At 43.1% G+C, this 18,306-nt stretch overlaps 1 protein-coding gene and 2 non-coding genes across 4 annotated transcripts; all 3 read left to right on the forward strand.

Moving 5' to 3' along the window:
- Positions 1–1,494: 1,494 nt before the first annotated feature.
- Positions 1,495–14,309, forward strand: LOC142659624 (PABIR family member 2-like). 2 transcript variants are annotated; one of them, XM_075835941.1, is made up of 11 exons: positions 1,495–1,859; positions 3,125–3,203; positions 4,435–4,491; positions 7,844–7,887; positions 8,413–8,467; positions 8,794–8,895; positions 9,306–9,394; positions 10,236–10,300; positions 10,968–11,061; positions 11,418–11,558; positions 11,984–14,309. In XM_075835941.1, exons 1-11 carry the CDS (start codon positions 1,765–1,767, stop codon positions 12,042–12,044), a joined length of 882 nt encoding a protein of 293 aa, XP_075692056.1. In that variant the 5' UTR covers positions 1,495–1,764; the 3' UTR covers positions 12,045–14,309. The 2 variants fall into 2 exon arrangements, with proteins under 2 accessions (XP_075692056.1, XP_075692057.1); XM_075835942.1 differs by having other exon boundaries at positions 10,239–10,300.
- LOC142660115 (small nucleolar RNA U109) lies at positions 9,040–9,176 on the forward strand. Its single transcript, XR_012850430.1, has one exon. It is a non-coding gene; the product is annotated as a small nucleolar RNA U109 (small nucleolar RNA).
- Positions 10,675–10,815, forward strand: LOC142660117 (small nucleolar RNA U109). The gene has a single exon (XR_012850432.1). It is a non-coding gene; the product is annotated as a small nucleolar RNA U109 (small nucleolar RNA).
- Positions 14,310–18,306: the final 3,997 nt, after the last annotated feature.

The following is an 18,306-nucleotide window of genomic DNA, read 5'->3' on the forward strand; positions in this document are numbered from 1 at the left end:
TATGAGGTGATGGGATAACGCGGTGTTATATGAGGTGGTGGATAACGCGGTGTTATATGAGGTGGTGGGATAACGCGGTGTTATATGAGGCGATGGGATAACGCGGTGTTATATGAGGCGATGGGATAACGCGGTGTTATATGAGGTGGTGGATAACGCGGTGTTATATGAGGTGATGGGATAACGCGGTGTTATATGAGGAGGTGGATAACGCGGTGTTATATGAGGTGGTGGATAACGCGGTGTTATATGAGGTGATGGGATAACGCGGTGTTATATGAGGTGATGGGATAACGCGGTGTTATATGAGGTGATGGGATAACGCGGTGTTATATGAGGAGGTGGATAACGCGGTGTTATATGAGGCGATGGGATAACGCGGTGTTATATGAGGCGGTGGGATAACGCGGTGTTATATGAGGTGATGGGATAACGCGGTGTTATATGAGGTGATGGGATAACGCGGTGTTATATGTGGCGGTGGGATAACGCGGTGTTATATGAGGCGGTGGGATAACGCGGTGTTATATGAGGCGGTGGGATAACGCGGTGTTATATGAGGTGATGGGATAACGCGGTGTTATATGAGGTGATGGGATAACGCGGTGTTATATGAGGTGATGGGATAACGCGGTGTTATATGAGGTGATGGGATAATGCGGTGTTATATGAGGAGGTGGATAACGCGGTGTTATATGAGGAGGTGGATAACGCGGTGTTATATGAGGAGGTGGACAACGCGGTGTTATATGAGGTGGTGGATAACGCGGTGTTATATGAGGCGATGGGATAACGCGGTGTTATATGAGGCGATGGGATAACGCGGTGTTATATGAGGCGGTGGGATAACGCGGTGTTATATGAGGCGGTGGGATAACGCGGTGTTATATGAGGCGGTGGGATAACGCGGTGTTATATGAGGCGATGGGATAACGCGGTGTTATATGAGGCGATGGGATAACGCGGTGTTATATGAGGCGGTGGCATAGCGCGGTGTTATATGAGGCGGTGGGATAACGCGGTGTTATATGAGGCGGTGGGATAACGCGGTGTTATATGAGGTGGTGGATAACGCGGTGTTATATGAGGCGGTGGGATAACGCGGTGTTATGAGGTGATGGGATAACGCGGTGTTATGTGAGGTGGTGGATAACGCGGTATTATGTGAGGCGGTGGATAACGCGGTGTTATATGAGGTGGTGGATAACGCGGTATTATGAGGTGGTGGATAACGCGGTGTTATGAGGTGGTGGATAACGCGGTGTTATGTGAGGTGGTGGATAACGCGGTATTATGAGGTGGTGGATAACGCGGTGTTATGAGGTGGTGGATAACGCGGTGTTATGTGAGGTGGTGGTGGGATAGAGCGGTGTTATATGAGGTGGTGGATAACGCGGTATTATGAGGTGGTGGATAACGCGGTATTATGAGGTGGGAGGTGCGCGGTTCTCTACTGAAGCCTCATACAGTTTCCGCCAGTCTAGAGTCGGGCAGGATTGCGCATGCGCGGGAAGCAGCTGCTTCTCGCCGGGGCTCTGTTGATTGTGCTGGGCCTGAGGTGTCTCGGGGCCTCGGCCTCACACGCGCCAGGAGCTGGGGGTGGGGGGAACAGGGAAGCGGTGGACAACTTGTCTCCTTCGCTATGAGCATGGAGCACTGAGCTCGGACCAGGGGAGCCCCGGTTTCACTGAGGCCTAAAGCGGGAATGAGCCATTGAGGGATCTGCACATCCCCCCGGGAGATCTGTGGAGCAGCGCTGACATCATGGCTCAAGAGAAAATGGATCTGGATGTGGTGGAGATCCCGGGGGATGGAAGTCTGAGAAGATCCAATAGCGCCCCCCATATTAACGGGCTCAGGTGAGGAGAACGGGGGCGCGGGTTGGACGTAGTCTGGGGGGGCGGCTGCAGGTACCAATAGGGGGCGCTCTGCAGGTGTGTGTGGGACTGTTGAGGACACAAGAGGTGGAAGGTCTGTGCTCTGGGGATGTGGGGATAGTGCAATGTGACTGATTTCCAGCGATGTTTTTTTTTAAATTCATGAAATGAATAGAAATCTGTTTATTCTGTCCAAATTGTATGAGATAAACTTATAAGTGACACAGAAGCCATGTTGTTGTTGTTCTAGTATTTCAACCAATAAATATGACCGCCTCGCATAAGGGACGATGCAGATTCCAGTTCTTTGTACTAAAATCTGAACAGTTTTCCCAGAAAAAGTTGAGAGCGGAGTGATGTGTAATGTGCTGCCATGTATGCGGAGAAATCCCTTGAAAAATAGTCCCCTCTGCGGCCGTGTCTGATAATAGTTTGTCGTGGGCTCTGTTCACACCACATTTTGGCTAGACTTTGCAATTTTTTTTACTTGTATACCAAAGAATAAACCTAGTTGCCATTTCAGAGATCCTTTGTGGTCACTATTTACACCGCAGAGGAGCAGCAGGTAGTGTAGTAGGACTGTTTCCTATGCAGTTTTCTGGTTTATACTTATTGCAGCATTGCCAGAAGTGATGACCTGACCATGGACCAGATCAGGAGCGTGACAGATCTTAGAAAAAGTTGCTTTAGGTCCATTTCAGATGGTTGTAGTTTATTAGGACCTTGATCCAGCGCGATCCTACGTAGTAGCCCAGGCTTTGCTGGATGAAGGAGCAGTTTTACTAGAGAATGGACCACTCATATCTGCAACTAAAGCTTCGTTCACATCTGCGCCAGGGTCGGAATGGAACCCTCACTGACACAAACGCAAACCGTAGGTTTCCGTTTCCATCACCAATGAATTCAATGGGGATGGATCCGGTGCCGATGGTTTCCGTTGTGCGAGGGTTCCGTCATTTCGACGGAATCGATAGCGTAGTCGACTAAGCTATTGATTCCGTCAAAACAAACGGAAGCCATTGGCACCGGATCCGTCACCGTTGAAATCAATGGTGATGGAAACGGAAACCTATGGTTTGTGTCATTCAGGGCTCCATTCTGATGGTAAGCTCAGTCACGACCGAGCCGTGATGCAGTTGTGAACGAAGCCTAAGCTGTGTCTGCGTTTACTATAATTTGTCTTTACGTTTGTACTTTCACTTGGTCATGTAAATGTTCATATGTGCCTTTTGTTTTGTATTCTCCAGTGATCACTCGCAAGTGTTTCAACCCTACGTAGCCCGTGCACGCAGAAACAGCACTACTGTAGTGAACCGTCAGACCATGGTAAGACGGCCTGTAACCTAACGTTTACTAAATTTTATGTTTTTTCTTTTTGAAGTGAAGCTCCACCTTTTAACCTCTTAATGACAACCCATGCGCCTTTTCACAGCGGTCATTAAAGAGGCTCTGTCACCAGATTTTGCAGCACCTATCTGCTATTGCAGCAGATCGGCGCTGCAATGTAGATAAGAGTAACGTTTTTATTTTTAAAAAACGAGCATTTTTGGCCAAGTTATGACCATTTTTGTATTTATGCAAATGAGGCTTGCAAAAGTCCAACTGGGCGTGTATTATGTGCGTACATCGGGGCGTTTTTACTACTTTTACTAGCTGGGCGTTCTGACGAGAAGTATCATCCACTTCTCTTCAGAACACCCAGCTTCTGGCAGTGCAGACACACAGCGTGTTCTCGAGAGATCACGCTGTGACGTCACTCACTTCCTGCCCCAGGTCCTGCATCGTGTCGGACGAGCGAGGACACATCGGCACCAGAGGCTACAGTTGATTCTGCAGCAGCATCAGCGTTTGCAGGTAAGTAGCTACATCGACTTACCTGCTAACGCCGATGCTGCTGCAGAATCAACTGTAGCCTCTGGTGCCGATGTGTCCTCGCTTGTCCGACACGATGCAGGACCTGGGGCAGGAAGTGAGTGACGTCACAGCGTGATCTCTCGAGAACACGCTGTGTGTCTGCACTGCCAGAAGCTGGGCGTTCTGAAGAGAAGTGGATGATACTTCTCGTCAGAACGCCCAGCTAGTTAAAGTAGTTAAAAATGCCCCGATGTACGCACATAATACACGCCCACTTGGACTTTTGCAAGCCTCATTTGCATAAATACAAAAATGGTCATAACTTGGCCAAAAATGCGCGTTTTTTAAAAATAAAAACGTTACTGTAATCTACATTGCAGCGCCGATCTGCTGCAATAGCAGATAGGGGTTGCAAAATCTGGTGACAGAGCCTCTTTAAGCACTTTTAAAGACTATGTATCATTTTACTTTTTTAGATACAGCTGTTCTGTATTCTCTATACAGAACAGCTGTATCGTTCGCTATTCACTGAATCCATCAGTCCCAGGGAACAGGATTTAGCGTTCGATACCGCTGTTCTGTATAGAGAATGCAAAACGGCTGTATCTAAAGTGAAATTAATTGTTAAAGTTGTTTGTAGTAGTTTTTTTTTTTTTTTTTTTTTGCATTAATGCCTACAGTACTGATAATTCTCCACACACAGGTGCCATCATCCTCTCCTGTCCGCAGTCCAAGCAGCAGACTTCATCAGCTAAAAAGGGTAACTTGAAAAAAAAGCAAATTGATATTTATTTATTTTTAGGAAGTTTTTTTATTTTATTTCCCTCCCTGCACCCTTAGGCTGGGTTCACACGACCTATTTTTAGACGTAATGGAGGCGTATTACGTCTGGAAAAAACGTCTCCAATACGTCGGCAAACATCTGCCCATTACTTTCAATGGGTTTGCCGATGTACTGTGCCGACGACCTGTTATTTTACGCGTCGCTGTCAAAAGAAGGCACGTAAAATTACAGCCTCGTCAAAAGAGGTGCAGGACACTTCTTGGGACGTATTTGGAGCCGTTTTTCATTGACTCCAATGAAGAACAGCTCCAAATTACATCCGTAAAATACGCCCCGCAAAACACATGTACATGCAATTACGTCTGAAATTCAGGAGCTGTTTTCTCCTGAAATCCGCTCCGTAATATCAGACGTAATTGCAGTTATCGTGTGCACATACCCTTAGAGTTTTGTTGTATTTTACCTTCTGGTTAAACCTACAAAGAAGTGATCCGTCATTCATATGACCATTTGTATTAAGTGCAAGGAAATATTTTTTCTTGTCACGGTGAACGTATGTCCCTAGTGGGCCCTTGTCCGCTAATACAATGTAAAGGTGAAGTAGTTCCCAATCCAGATGCTGCTTTCTTTTTCCAAAAGGCATCTTAGAAATAAGAGCTGGAATCTTCTTTACTTTTTCCCTTTGGCTAGTTTCTATAAATGTCCCTTAATCTATTCATTGGGTATACTGACTTTGTATGGTGTGTTAGCTGCTGCTTCCTCCTGCATTTGGACCAAAAATCCTGACCAAGAGATGTGCAGGGGCGGCAGAGCATGAACTCGGTGTAGTGCAGCGTCAACCAATAGTTCAGGAAGTGATGTTGGGGGTGGGGTCATTTTGACTGGACCTTTTACTTTAAAGTGGATTTCTGAGTTATTCCAAAAAATGTAGCAAAGGTACTGTAGGAAGGATGCATTTAAAAAAAAAATTACTCTCCTCCTCACGGATCACTGGCATTCCAGCGCCATTGCTCTAGTCCTCCCTGATGCTGTTTATTGACACGGCTGCAGCAATGATGTGCTTATATACCCACATAATCACTCCAGCCAATCACTGGTCTTATTGGATATGTGGCACAGGATTGCGGAGGCCAGTATTGGTGCAAGGGTCATGTGGGTATATGGGCATGCCATTGCAATAGCCATGTCAAACAGCGGCGGGGTGGACTGGAGCAGCGGCCAATATCTTTTTCTTTTAAATGACAACAGAGAACCCCTTTAAGGCTTCGATCCCATCTGCATCGGGGTTCTGGTCTGACTTTCCTTCAGAGCTTCCCGTCAGAACGGAACCCTGACTGAAACAAACAGAAACCATAGGCTTCCGTTTGCATCACCATTGATTTCAATGGTGAAAGATCCGGTGCAAATAGTTTTTGTCTCAGTTGTGCAAGGGTTCCGTCATTTTGACAGAATGAATACCGTAGTCGACTACCAATACCTATGGTTTCGGTTTGTTTGTCAGGGTTCTGTTCTGACGAGAAGCTCCGACGGAACGTCAGAACAGAACCCTCACACAGATGTGAATGAAGCCTTAGCCATATGTCCCTCTACCCAAAAAAAAAAAATAATTTGTAAGTGGTACAGATTCTGAGTTACAGCATGTGTTCTTGTCCAGAACTGCATTTACAAATCTTCAGACCTGAAATCTCAAAGCTAACCGTGTCTATACAGAGGTCATCTTAGTGATATGCGTTCTCGAAGGTCTTGTCTTTTTACACCAGGGCCTGTATAGTACCCTGATGTAAGGCTAAAAACTGTCCCGCTGCATTTTGGGTGCTCAGCTAAGCTTTTAGGGATGAGTCTGATGCCAATTTTGTCCTCTGTTTCCACTGACAACCTGAACTGTGAGTGCAGCTCTGGAATATAACACAGGCTTTAACTCCGGATCCGTAATAGAGTATAAATAATGCAATGGGTGGGTTTTATTAATATTGGTGCAACATCAGAGCTATGTGCGTTGTCTCCCCCCAGTGCATAGTGTGCTATAGTTGTCAACTGGGCACACAACCTGTTGAATACGGTGCAGGGGTTTTCCAACATTTTTCTTGTGTGGCATTTTGGCCTGAAAACCATATTTTTCAATGTATTTACGCCAGAAAACTGATGATAATGCCCCAATCTGTTTATAAAAATATTTATATCTATTTACAAAATGTAGGCATTTAAAATGTTAAAAAAATAAAGTAGCTGCAGCTTCTGCTTGGTATTTATCCTATGGATAGGCCATCAATGTGTAAGTCTTGGAATACCCTCTTAGGCCCTGTTCTCACAGGTGTTTTTGTTTTGTGTTTTGTTTTTTTAAATTCAGAAACCGTGCCAAGAAACGGCCAAAATCTTCTGCTATTGGAAAAAAAACTGCTCGGGGAAAGAAGCATCAGGCCCTTTTTCGAGCGTTTCCATCTCTGACATTCCATTGACATCAATGGGAGGCAGAGAACCTTTTTTGCTGCGTTTTTTGCCTGCGGATCTCATTGGTTGCAGCAGAAAAAAGACCAGTCAGATTAAAATCTGCCTCTAAATTTCTGAAGGAACTTTGAGGCAGAGTTTTCTGCCTGCAAAAAAAACTCCATGTGAACAGGGCCTTAGGATGCAGTCACATGCAGCAGATTTTGTTGCAGAATTTTCTGTAGATGAAAATCTGTTCCATTCATCTAAATTGGTTTGTTTCTGTCGCAGGTGCATACATTACGATAAGCCCCATTTGTTGCAGAAACCTCTTCATGTGGAATTTCTGCAGCATTTACAGTAGCAGCAAAGTTGGTGAGATTTAGTAAATCTCATGCCCACTCTGCGGGGAAAAAAACCTGCAGCGCAAACTTTAATAAATTGACCTGCATTTCAATTTATTCTGCCTCTTTGTTGATTTTCTGCTGCTGGTTTTGAATTCAATGGGGGTGCAAAACCCGCAACAGAAAGCCATGTGTTGCCCCCATGTTCGCAGCATTTACGGCGCAAAAATCGCAACGCCGGGAAAAAACAAACACTTACCCAGAATGCCCTCCTTCATGCAGTCCGGACTCCTTCCTAGGATGACGTTGTATCCCATGTGACCACTACAGCCAATAACGGGCTGCAGCGTCATATGGCCTGAGCTTAATTACGCAGAAGAATTTCTAGGGCGGAAAGTCCTGCGGGTTCCGGGTCGGATACGCTGTGTGGTTGGTACGCAGCGTATCTGTCCCATGGGACCCCGGCCTAAGTCAGGGTTATTGCATTTGACAACCTATGTTTGCTGCCAAGTCATTTAGTGCCAACTCACTTGCGTTATTTTTTTTTTTGTTTTATAAAGGAGGAGGGAGTCGACTTGATGAATCGAGAAACCGCTCGTGAACGGTAAGTTGGGGTAACAGTGTGATCAAATAAATGTAATATATATTTATACTATTTGTTAATTAAAGAGGATGTCACTAGTTTAGTAATGGCCAATCTCCTAACTAATCTAATTGGCTCTGTCACACTGATCATTCCAGTGACAATTGTGTCCCAAAACATTTCTTTTAAGTTTCAGCTTTTTTCTAAATATGCAACTGAGGCTATACTAGCCAAAGGGGTGGTAACAGTCCTAGACACACAAATAATACCCCACAGGGAGAGAAGCGTTACCGCCCCTTTGGCTAGTATAGTCTCATTTGCATATGTGGAAAAAAAGGCCATAACTTAAAATGTTTTGGGACATGAGTTTCACTGGAATTATTTGGCATTAAAGATGATCTCTCACTACTTTATTAATATATAGTTACATCTAAATCCCTAATAGGTAAAATATGGTCATCGTGTGTGTGTGTGTGTATGTATATATATATATATATATATATATATATATATATATATTTTATTTTTTTATTTTTTTTTAAATAGTGAAGTGCAGACAGCAATGCAGATGAGCTTATCCTGGGAGGAAAGTTTCAACCTGGTAAGTGTAATGAATGTTTATCAATCTTTCATGTGTTATTATTCTGATTCTTGGGTGCTACATATTTTGCTTCATGAGTTCAAGTATAACCCATTGATCAAGGTTGATTTACAACTCTACAAACTGGAACCCTCATTATTTGTATAAAATAGTGGCACCATTTACCTCTTTATTTTGATAAACCATCCACTCCTCCTCCCTCTATGATCTTGTAATATTTGCTTTTTGAGTTTGCGGCGTTTTTATAAAAAGTAGTCTTCCATATTGGTTGATAAATGGTTCATTTAGTTCTAGCTAAAGAAAGCGTTTTCTCTGCGTTCCCTTAGAGTGACAACGATTACGACAAATTGGACAAACCTCCATCTCCAAAGCGTGTTGACTTTGCCCCAGTATCACCAGCGCCATCTCCTACAAGAGGAATAGGAAAGGTAATACCTATAATACAATGGTGAATTATTATTGATTTGGTTTGTCACATTCCAATGTTAAGATTGTGGGTTTTTTTTTCTCATTCCATGTGACAAGTGGATTGTACTTAGCATCACATGATGTCTAACTATGGATCTAGACTTGTGCATGGTGAGATATTATTGTGTTCTTTATTTCCATAGAACATCTTGACTCTATCCATGCAATATAATCATAAGGAGTTATCAGGGCTTCCAGTCTTTAAGTACAGGCTGAGTTGTAGTATATCGCTCCTACATGCTTATCCCTATTTTTTATTTAAATCTACCAGAAAATGTATCCTCTTCTATGGCACTGTATAAAATTACAACCTCTGATATGACCAGTACAGATCGGAGGACTAAACAGTTATCATCTTTCCAACCCACAGCAATGTTTCTCTCCATCACTACAAATGTGTCTGAGCAGCAATGGTTTGCCCCCAAGCCCCGTCCCCAGTCCTACAAGGCGCTTCACCACGTAAGTATTTCATATTCCGACTGCATTCCTCCATGCAGTGTTGGCTTGGTAAAACTTTTTTTATAACCTAGTTTATATACTATACCTTTTGGTGTTTCGTTAGTACTGAGTACATGTGCGTATTTTCATATGTAAAGGGTATATAATTACGGGGACTGCTCGTCCCCATACTAGCTCCTTGTGACAGGAGCAAACGAGCGCCGATCAACTAGCTGTCTCGTTGATCGGCGCTCATTTACACGGCCCAGATCGGGCCATGTAAAATTACCTTAACACCTATATTCTAAAGCTGGAGGCAGATAACACAGGATCCACCATTGACTATAGGTAATGTGTACCGCTCCCCTCCTTCCCCCTCCTTGCACAATGACCATTGCACATGTTACAGAGCGTGCCTAGAACTCTCTCCCATAAAACTCAGAGTCCTCTCGACTACAGATTCCTATGGTCCATGTGGCTTCTGTTAAGTATATCTCTCGCTCAGTGTAACATTTGCCTGAGGCACTTTACAAATTGTAAAGTAATTTGTAATGGCGTGCTTGTGTTTTTCGCATATGCATGTAGTAAAGGGACCCCCACCCTACACCGAGTTAAAGTCATGAACCAAGATGAAACTGAGCCCATCCACCGTGACTAGCAGAGCTCTATTGCTTGTCTATTGATGTGGCTTGTTCTTGCTACAGGGCATTAACCTCTCCGCTTCAGTTTCCTCATAAAAATAGATAAAAGGCATTACCCAGTTTTATTTTTTTTAAAAAGAAATTCAAATGTAAACTTTCTTTTCAGGTTTTATTAAAAAAATTATTTTATTAAACATTTATTTATTTATTCTTGCCTTCAGCAGAAGAAGTCAGAGTCCCATCAACTGTATACGCCCAAGTGCACTTGGCCCTATAAAGAGGAAAGGTATCTAGTCTATAGATTATAATATCTGGAAAAAAGCAGAGGATTGGAGCAGCACTGTGAACAAATGCCTGACTAGGCTGGTGCAGAGCTTCAAAAATAAAGGAGTGACCTCTCCTTATGTGTTGGATATCCAAAAAAGAGAACGTGAAGCAGCACTCAAAGTGAATTTATTCATCCAACATGGAACCACAACGTTTCACCTCTATGAAGGCATTTTCTTGAAAATGCCTTCATAGAGGAGGTGAAATGTTGTGGTTCCATGTTGGATGAATAAATTCACTTTATTTGAGTGCTGCTTCACGTTCTCTTTTTTGGATATTATAATATCTGTATTCTCTCCTTCAATGTTATCTACAATGTAGACTATTACACGTGTGCATGACAGATTTAGCTCTTGTGCTCCATCCCGTGGTACATCGGTGTATCTAAGTCATGCTAGAGAAAGTACACAAGGAGTAATCAGGGCTGCCAGTTGTGAAGAACAGACTGAGTAGTAGTATATTACTCCTACACTGCCGTCATTCTGTGTGCATCGTTGTATAGAATACTTCCTATCTGTGCTAGTAATGATAAAACGTGTGTGTGTGGGTGTTATTTTTTTTTATATAATGCAGTTTCTTTATACCAAATAAACATTTTATCAATATATAATTATTATTTTTTTAAGTGGAAATGGACATGGAGACCCAACCAAAGAGACTGTTTCAAGGAACAACGAACATGTTATCTCCAGACATGACACACTTGTCCGATTACAGTTGGTAAGGCTAAATCTGCAGCAAACCGTATCGTCTTGGTTTTTAAATAATCTTAAAATGTAGTTTCAAGTACAGCCATTATTAGAGGCTCTAATGTACATTAAAAAGCTTGTCATCTGACTGTAATGCAGCCTCAGGCTTTCGGCCTGTGACTTCAAGTGATCATTGCAGTGGCATATTGAACTGATTGCCTACAAGCAGCAACATGGGGCCCACTCCTCTTGGGAGCTGACAATAGAGGTTATGCATGATGCATTTTATTTAGAAACAGATTTACAGCCGAATGCCATCACTGAGAATGCTAATTATTTTCGGTACTAGGTTTTGTTACGATCAGTAATGATACTTTTTATTTACAGTCTTTCTTCGGACCTTGACAGCAGCAGCAGTATCGGATCTTCGTCTGACTCTGCAGCTAAAGAAAGTTGTGTGAGCGACTCCCCCGCAGCCTGCTCCAACTCCTGCTCTTCATTCATATTGCTGGATGATCTGTCACCCAAGTGAGTGACACAAGACCGGGCCACAATGTCCCCAAACCCCATTATTTAAAGACTGTGTGGCAAATCATCAAGAACGCTGGTCTCCACTGTGTATTACAGGTTTTTTTTATGTGTATATAATAAATTCCCCCTCCTGCTTAATGGACTGTTACAGGACTTGAAAAATGGAGCAGGAGACTGTGTATTTTGTGTACAGAATAAGTATGTACAGTATCAGTGTACATATTGCCTGTGTCTCCCAGGTATTTGTGTCATTTTTAAAGCGTAGTTTTTGCTTTTTTATTTATTCTTTTTAAAACGGTATTGTCTGCAATCATGAATCGAGAATGTAGTATCATTGTCTTGGCTGGTCAACAAAATTCTCTGTACCAGGAAGGGAATAATAATAATAATAATAATGCAGCTTCATTTCTTTCAATGTCTAGGTGGCCCAAGATTGAATTCCCAGTAAGATTCAGCATAATAAGACCAATGACCTATCTCTAATAATGGTCGGCTCTGAGCTTGTCCGTCCATGTTCACATCTCAATGTAAAAGTGCTTCTAAATGTTCTATGGCTCACGTTTCTGATGTTCATGCAGGTCCATATGTGAAGATTCTCAATATTCTATTAATCCATTTCTTATAAAACAGATGCTGGGTTACTCGTGGTGACTACTACTAAATGCAGGCTACACATTGCTACTTACAGTTTATTAGTATCCGCGCTATATTTATGAACCAGCATGCCCAGGATGAGCATGTCCTAAGGTTACAAACTATTCTGCTAGCATGCCCTTTATCCATCCTTCTATTTTATTTTTTTCCTCTAATATACATGTACATATGGTCACCTGTGATAGTTGCTTTTAGTTGTCTGTGTGCTTGCAGACAAGGGGCTGTATTGGTGTATTAGTAAAGCTTCTTGGTGACCGCGTGAGTCCACACATTGCAATTTTATTTTTATATATATATATATATATATAATATTTTTTTCCCATTTTCTGAAAATTGTGGCAAAAGTTTGCAACAAAAGTGATTTGTCAAGTCGGTTGGATTCACCAGAGTGGTTTGCTGCGTTTTTTTTTTAGTCCTGCAAGATGTTACGTTAAAGTCAATCCGTTTTGATTTGTGGCGTTTTTGAGGAAATCTCTTTGGTCGGTGACGTTTTTGTCATATAGGCTTCTAGAGGATTTAAAAAATGCCTGAAAAAAAGCATGTACAAAATGACAAATAAAAAATGCCAGAAAAAATGCTGTTAAATTTTAATAACCTGCTGTTTATGAAAAAATTCTGTGTGTGAAGGAAGCCTTAAGATCACATTAGGGATGCTGAATATCAGCATTATTCTCAATCCTGTATGGAGTTACCCTGTTTCAGGATGCTCATCTCTTGACCAGAGTGGTCTCTTGCTCTGGAGGACCTGTCCTGTCCTGCATTACTCAGACAACCCATTGATGTGAATGGGCACAGTGTAATACTTAATTTCCCCTGTAGTGGTGCTGCAGAGAAATTAAACACTCACTGCCAGGTTTCACCACAGATTACAGCTAATCGCTAGGAAGCTCAGCAGGGAGACACTTTGTGATCAACTTCTTGTCAAGGGACCCTCTTAACAAGTAGGGTTTGCTTTAATACAGTATGAGTTGGCAATGGAGAGAAATATAAACAGTATAACTGTTTTTGTGGCTGTATGCAACTTTAGAATTTCACAGTTACCCCTCTTCATGGTAGTGGGCCAAGGTTGCCCAGATCTTTATGATCTGAGAGCCTATACCATATTTATTTAAACTTTGCACATAAAATGAGCCTGGTTTGTTTTAAACTAGATCGATCGGACCATAAAACCTAAAAAGTGCCATATGTAGAAGTTTCCTGGTTTAATGTACATATGTGTAATGCACAGGACGCTCCGTAGCCAGTTTGATATTTGCTTAGACTGCTCAGACTATTCAGTGCAGTGCGCAATGGAGGAAGGATTGCGGTCATGATCCCCAACTTTTAAAGGAACTCTTTGGACAAAGCTGATACGGTTATGCAGCAAAAGTGCAGGGCCTGTGGGGGCAGTGCATGATACAAGGACTTACAAAGAATCACTGTTATGCAGAACCCTCAGGCCTTTGTGTCCGTTTTGCCCCTTCCTGTTCCTTTATTGCTGTATGTGTGGGGGTTGGTTCGGTGTTCAACAGCAGCATGTGCACAATGCACTTTGATATTAGTATGGGAGTAATCCATAAAGCGATGTAGAGTGAACATATGAACGATTTACCTACATAATATGCACTGGTATATGACTGTAAATCACTACATACAGCCAATTGGAGCTTGAAAGAGCAGTAAATGCAAAAAAAAAAAAAAGTTAGGCCACTTTCATACCGACAAATTTGGAAGCCAAAACCATGAGTGGGACATAAACAGAGTAAATGTATAATGGGAAAATTTGTACCTCTTCCGTATTTCTAACCCACTCCTGGTTTTAACTTCTGCACAATACTGAGGCAAAATACTACCGTGTGAAAATGGCCTTAAAAATCACCGCCAGGGCAAACATCCACATATGTAGTGTGGGTTGCGTTTGCAGTGTGGCTCAGTTTTATTATTTAAGCATTCTGAGGAGTGTTTTTAAAAAATTTTACAAAAAAAAAACACAAAACAACCTGACTATCCTTGACATGCTCCTTGTTAGGTTAGTAATCTATTTTGTATAGCTAAGATTTACATAAAGTCCTATATTTGTCTTATTCTTGGAATAAATGTCTGTATGGTTTACAAGCTGTTCCTTGGTGTTTTTTTACTATACTTCGCTGTGCATTTAACAGTAGAAGTCATTGTTATTACAAATTAGCTAAAATAATTCCATTATTGTAGTGCTGCAAACGATGAATGTATATTCCTAGCCTAAAGCCAAGTTCATGCACTGCCATTTAAATAAATAAAATGAACATACAGAAGAATGGCATAACGCCGCATTTTGTGTCATGTCTCCCCCCCCCCCCCCCACATATCATTTGCACTGATATGGCATGCATGTAACTCCATGTATTCCTCTGAACTGCCGCTATGACTTGATAATTGGAAAGTTACGGCACAAAAATTATTCTTTGGAGACCTTTCCGATTTTTTTGATCACCTGACACTCTTGTAGAGACTGGTAATAATAATAATAATAATAATCTTTATTTATATAGCGCCAACATATTACGCAGCACTTTACAATTTAGAGGGAACATGAAACAAACAATATCAGACATTACATAGTGACAAAGTTCATTTACAATTCAAACCTGGGTAGTGAGGACCCTGCTCGCAAGAGCTTACAATCTATGAGGACATAAGGGAGACACAAAGTGTAACAGTGTTTGTTCTGTACAATAGTCCGGCCATTTTTATACACATGCGGTGGTAACATAAAGCTGCATGAGCCGGTCACCAGCCACTATCCGTGTATGACGGACATGAAGAGAAGGAGTGTGAGGGAATCTTATTCTGATGACTAATCTAAATGGAGGGCCATGGAAAGGAGTCAGATTAGGGAATGTTATAGGCCTGTCTAAATAGATGTGTTTTCAGGGCACGTTTAAAACTGTGGATATTGGGAATTAATCTGATTGTCTGGGGTAGCACATTCCAGAGGACGGGTGCAGCACGAGAGAAATCTTGGAGACGGGAGTGGGAGGTTCGGATTATGGAGGATTTTAATCTAAGGTCGTTGGCAGAACGTAGAGTCCGAGTAGGGTGGTAGACAGAGATGAGGGAGGAGATGTAAGGAGGTGCAGCACTGTGGAGAGCTTTGTGGGTGAGAGTAATAAGTTTGAATTTTATTCGGAAGGGGATGGGCAACCAGTGCAGTGACTGGCACAGATTAGAGGCGTTGGTGTAGCGGTTGGTCATAAAGATGAGCCTGGCTGCTGCATTGAGGATAGATTGGAGAGGGGAGAGTTTAGTGAGGGGAAGACCGACTAGTAATGAGTTACAGTAGTCAAGACGAGAGTGAATCAGAGCAATAATGAGAGTTTTGGCAGTTTCCTCCGTAAGAAAAGAGCGGATTCTGGAGATGTTTTTGAAGTGAAAATGACAGGAGCGTGAAAGTGATTGTATGTGAGGAGTAAAGGAAAGATCTGAGTCAAAAATAACCCCGAGACAGCGGGCGTGCTGCTTAGGAGTTATGATAGTGCCACACACAGAGATGGAGACATCAGGTTTAGGGAGGTTAGTAGATGGTGGGAACACAAGGAGCTCAGTTTTAGAAAGATTCAGTTTCAGATAGAGAGAGGACATGATGTTAGAGACAGCGGACAGACAATAACTGGTGTTCTGTATTAGAGCAGGGGTGATGTCACGGGAAGAGGTATATAATTGGGTGTCATCAGCGTAGAGATGGTACTGGAAGCCAAATCTGCTGATGGTTTGTCCAATAGGAGCTGTGTAGAGAGAAAAGAGGAGCGGACCTAGGACTGATCCCTGAGGAACCCCGATATCGAGGAGAAGAGGTGGAACCAGCAAATGACACACTGAATGAGCGGTCAGAGAGATAGGAGGAAAACCAAGAGAGAGCCGCGTCCTTGAGGCCAATAGAGTGGAGCATGTTAAGTAGGAGTTTTTGGTCTACAGTGTCAAAGGCTGCAGAGAGATCCAAAAGAATCAGGAGAGAGGATTTACCGTCCGATTTAGCCGCCAAGAGATCATTTGAGACTTTAGTAAGGGCAGTTTCTGTGGAGTGTAGAGTGCGGAAACCAGATTGTAAGGGGTCAAGAATGGAGTTAGCAGAGAGATAGCGGATAAGGCGAGAGTAGACCAAGCGTTCCAGGAGTTTAGAGATGAAGGGCAGATTAGAGACTGGTCGGTAGTTGGCAGCGCTGGATGGGTCAAGTGTTGGTTTTTTCAATAATGGGTTTATAATGGCATGTTTAAAAGCGGAGGGAAAGACACCAGAGGAAAGAGAGAGGTTAAATATTTTAGTGAGGTGACTAGTGACAGCTGGGGAGAGGGACTGGAGGAGGTGTGAGGGGATAGGATCACTAGGGCAGGTAGTAGGACGAGAAGAAGAGAGGAGCCTCGAGACTTCTTCAGTTATTGGGTCAAATGCTGAGAGTGAAGAAGAGGGAGTGCGGGGGGGAAGGGGATCGATGTTACTAGGGGACTGGGAGAGAATATCATGCCGGATGTTGTCAATTTTAACTTTAAAATAATTGGCCAGGTCTTCAGCACTGAGATCTGTGATTGGCGTCTGCACTTTAGGACTAAGGAGGGAGTGAAAAGTATCAAAGAGGCGTTTTGGATTATTAGATAGTGTGGAGATGAGAGAAGTGAAGTAGACTTGTTTGGCGCGGTGAAGGGCAGAGTTGTAAGTTTTGAGCATAAATTTGTAATGGAGGAAATCTGCATCCAAATGCGATTTTCTCCACAGTCGTTCGGCACATCTCAAGCACCGGTGAAGAAAGCGGGATTGAGGCGTGTGCCAGGGTTGTCGTCGTCTTTGTCGGGTGGTTCGGAGTGTAGTGGGGGCTGCTTCATCCAATGCATTTTTGAGAGTGTTATTGTAAAGTTTGGCAGCCAGATTGGGACAGGAGAGGGAAGAGATAGGGGACAATGAGGACTGTAGACTGTCTATGAGTTTCACAGTGTTAATGGCATGTAGATTTCTGTATGTCTGATACGTAGGGATGACCTGAGGAGGCAGAGAATATTTGATAGTAAAGGAGAGAAGATTGTGGTCAGAAAGCGGGAGAGGAGAGTTAATAAAGTCAGAAACTGAGCAGAGCCGGAAGAAGACCAGGTCAAGCGAATGCCCGTCTTCATGTGTAGGAGAGTTAGTAAGTTGTGACAGACCGAGGGACGAGGTTAAAGATAGAAACTGGGAGGCAGATGAGGAGATTGGGTTATCAATGGGGATGTTGAAGTCACCCATGATGAGAGTGGGTGTTTCAGAGGATAGAAATTGTGGAAGCCAGGCAGCAAAATGATCCAGGAATTGGCGAGGTGAGCCCGGTGGGCGGTAGACAACTGCCACTCGGAGGGGAAAAGGGTGAAAGAGTCTGAGGGTGTGGACTTTAAAAGAGGGAAATGTGAGTGAGGGGACCGGGGGAATGACCTGGAAAGTGCAGTGTGGGGAAAGAAGTATACCTACTCCTCCACCCTGCCTGTTCTCAGTTCTGGGGGCATGAGAGAACTGGAGACCACCATAAGATAGAGCAGCAGGGGAAGCAGTGTCAGACAGGTGTAGCCATGTTTCTGTAAGAGCCAGAAGGTTGAGAGAGTTAGAAAGGAATAAGTCATGAATAAAGGTGAGTTTGTTGCACACGGACCGAGAGTTCCAGAGAGCACAGTTAAAAGAGACAGGAGAAGACATACAAGGAATGGCAAGAAGATTTGCAGGGTTTCTATGTGTGGCAGGTAAGTGGTTGAGCTTGGCAGAAGAAAAGGGAGGCCCAGGGTTGGGAGAGATGTCCCCTGCAGCTAATAGCAGGAGAATGGAGAGTGACAGCAGATGGTTCTGTGATTTATGAGAGCGTTTTTTATGTTGGGCAGTGGGATGAGATGGGTTAAGTTGACTGAGGAAAGTGAATAGTGAATGGGAGCTGTACATGGGTGAGGCCAGGATAGAAGGACTGATGCGGACTGTGTTTGGGCAAGTCTTAAATGGGCGATAGGATTGAAAACCAAGAGCAGCTATAATGATGAGAGCGGTGGCAAACATGTTTGTTTACAGATAGTTAGAAATCTAATATTGAGAGCGTGGGCTAGTTTGTCTGGTTTGGTAATGCAGCTT

Source organism: Rhinoderma darwinii, chromosome 8 (genome assembly GCF_050947455.1).
Source record: "Rhinoderma darwinii isolate aRhiDar2 chromosome 8, aRhiDar2.hap1, whole genome shotgun sequence".
Lineage (NCBI taxonomy): Eukaryota > Metazoa > Chordata > Amphibia > Anura > Rhinodermatidae > Rhinoderma > Rhinoderma darwinii.

Coding starts and splice junctions, on each gene's coding strand:
- LOC142659624 (XM_075835941.1), top strand. CDS start 1,765: ATGGCTCAAGAGAAAATGGATCTGGATGTGGTGGAGATCCCGGGGGAT. Junction 1,860..3,124: donor CCCCATATTAACGGGCTCAG/GTGAGGAGAACG, acceptor TGTATTCTCCAG/TGATCACTCGCAAGTGTTTC. Junction 11,559..11,983: donor CTGGATGATCTGTCACCCAA/GTGAGTGACACA, acceptor TTCAATGTCTAG/GTGGCCCAAGATTGAATTCC.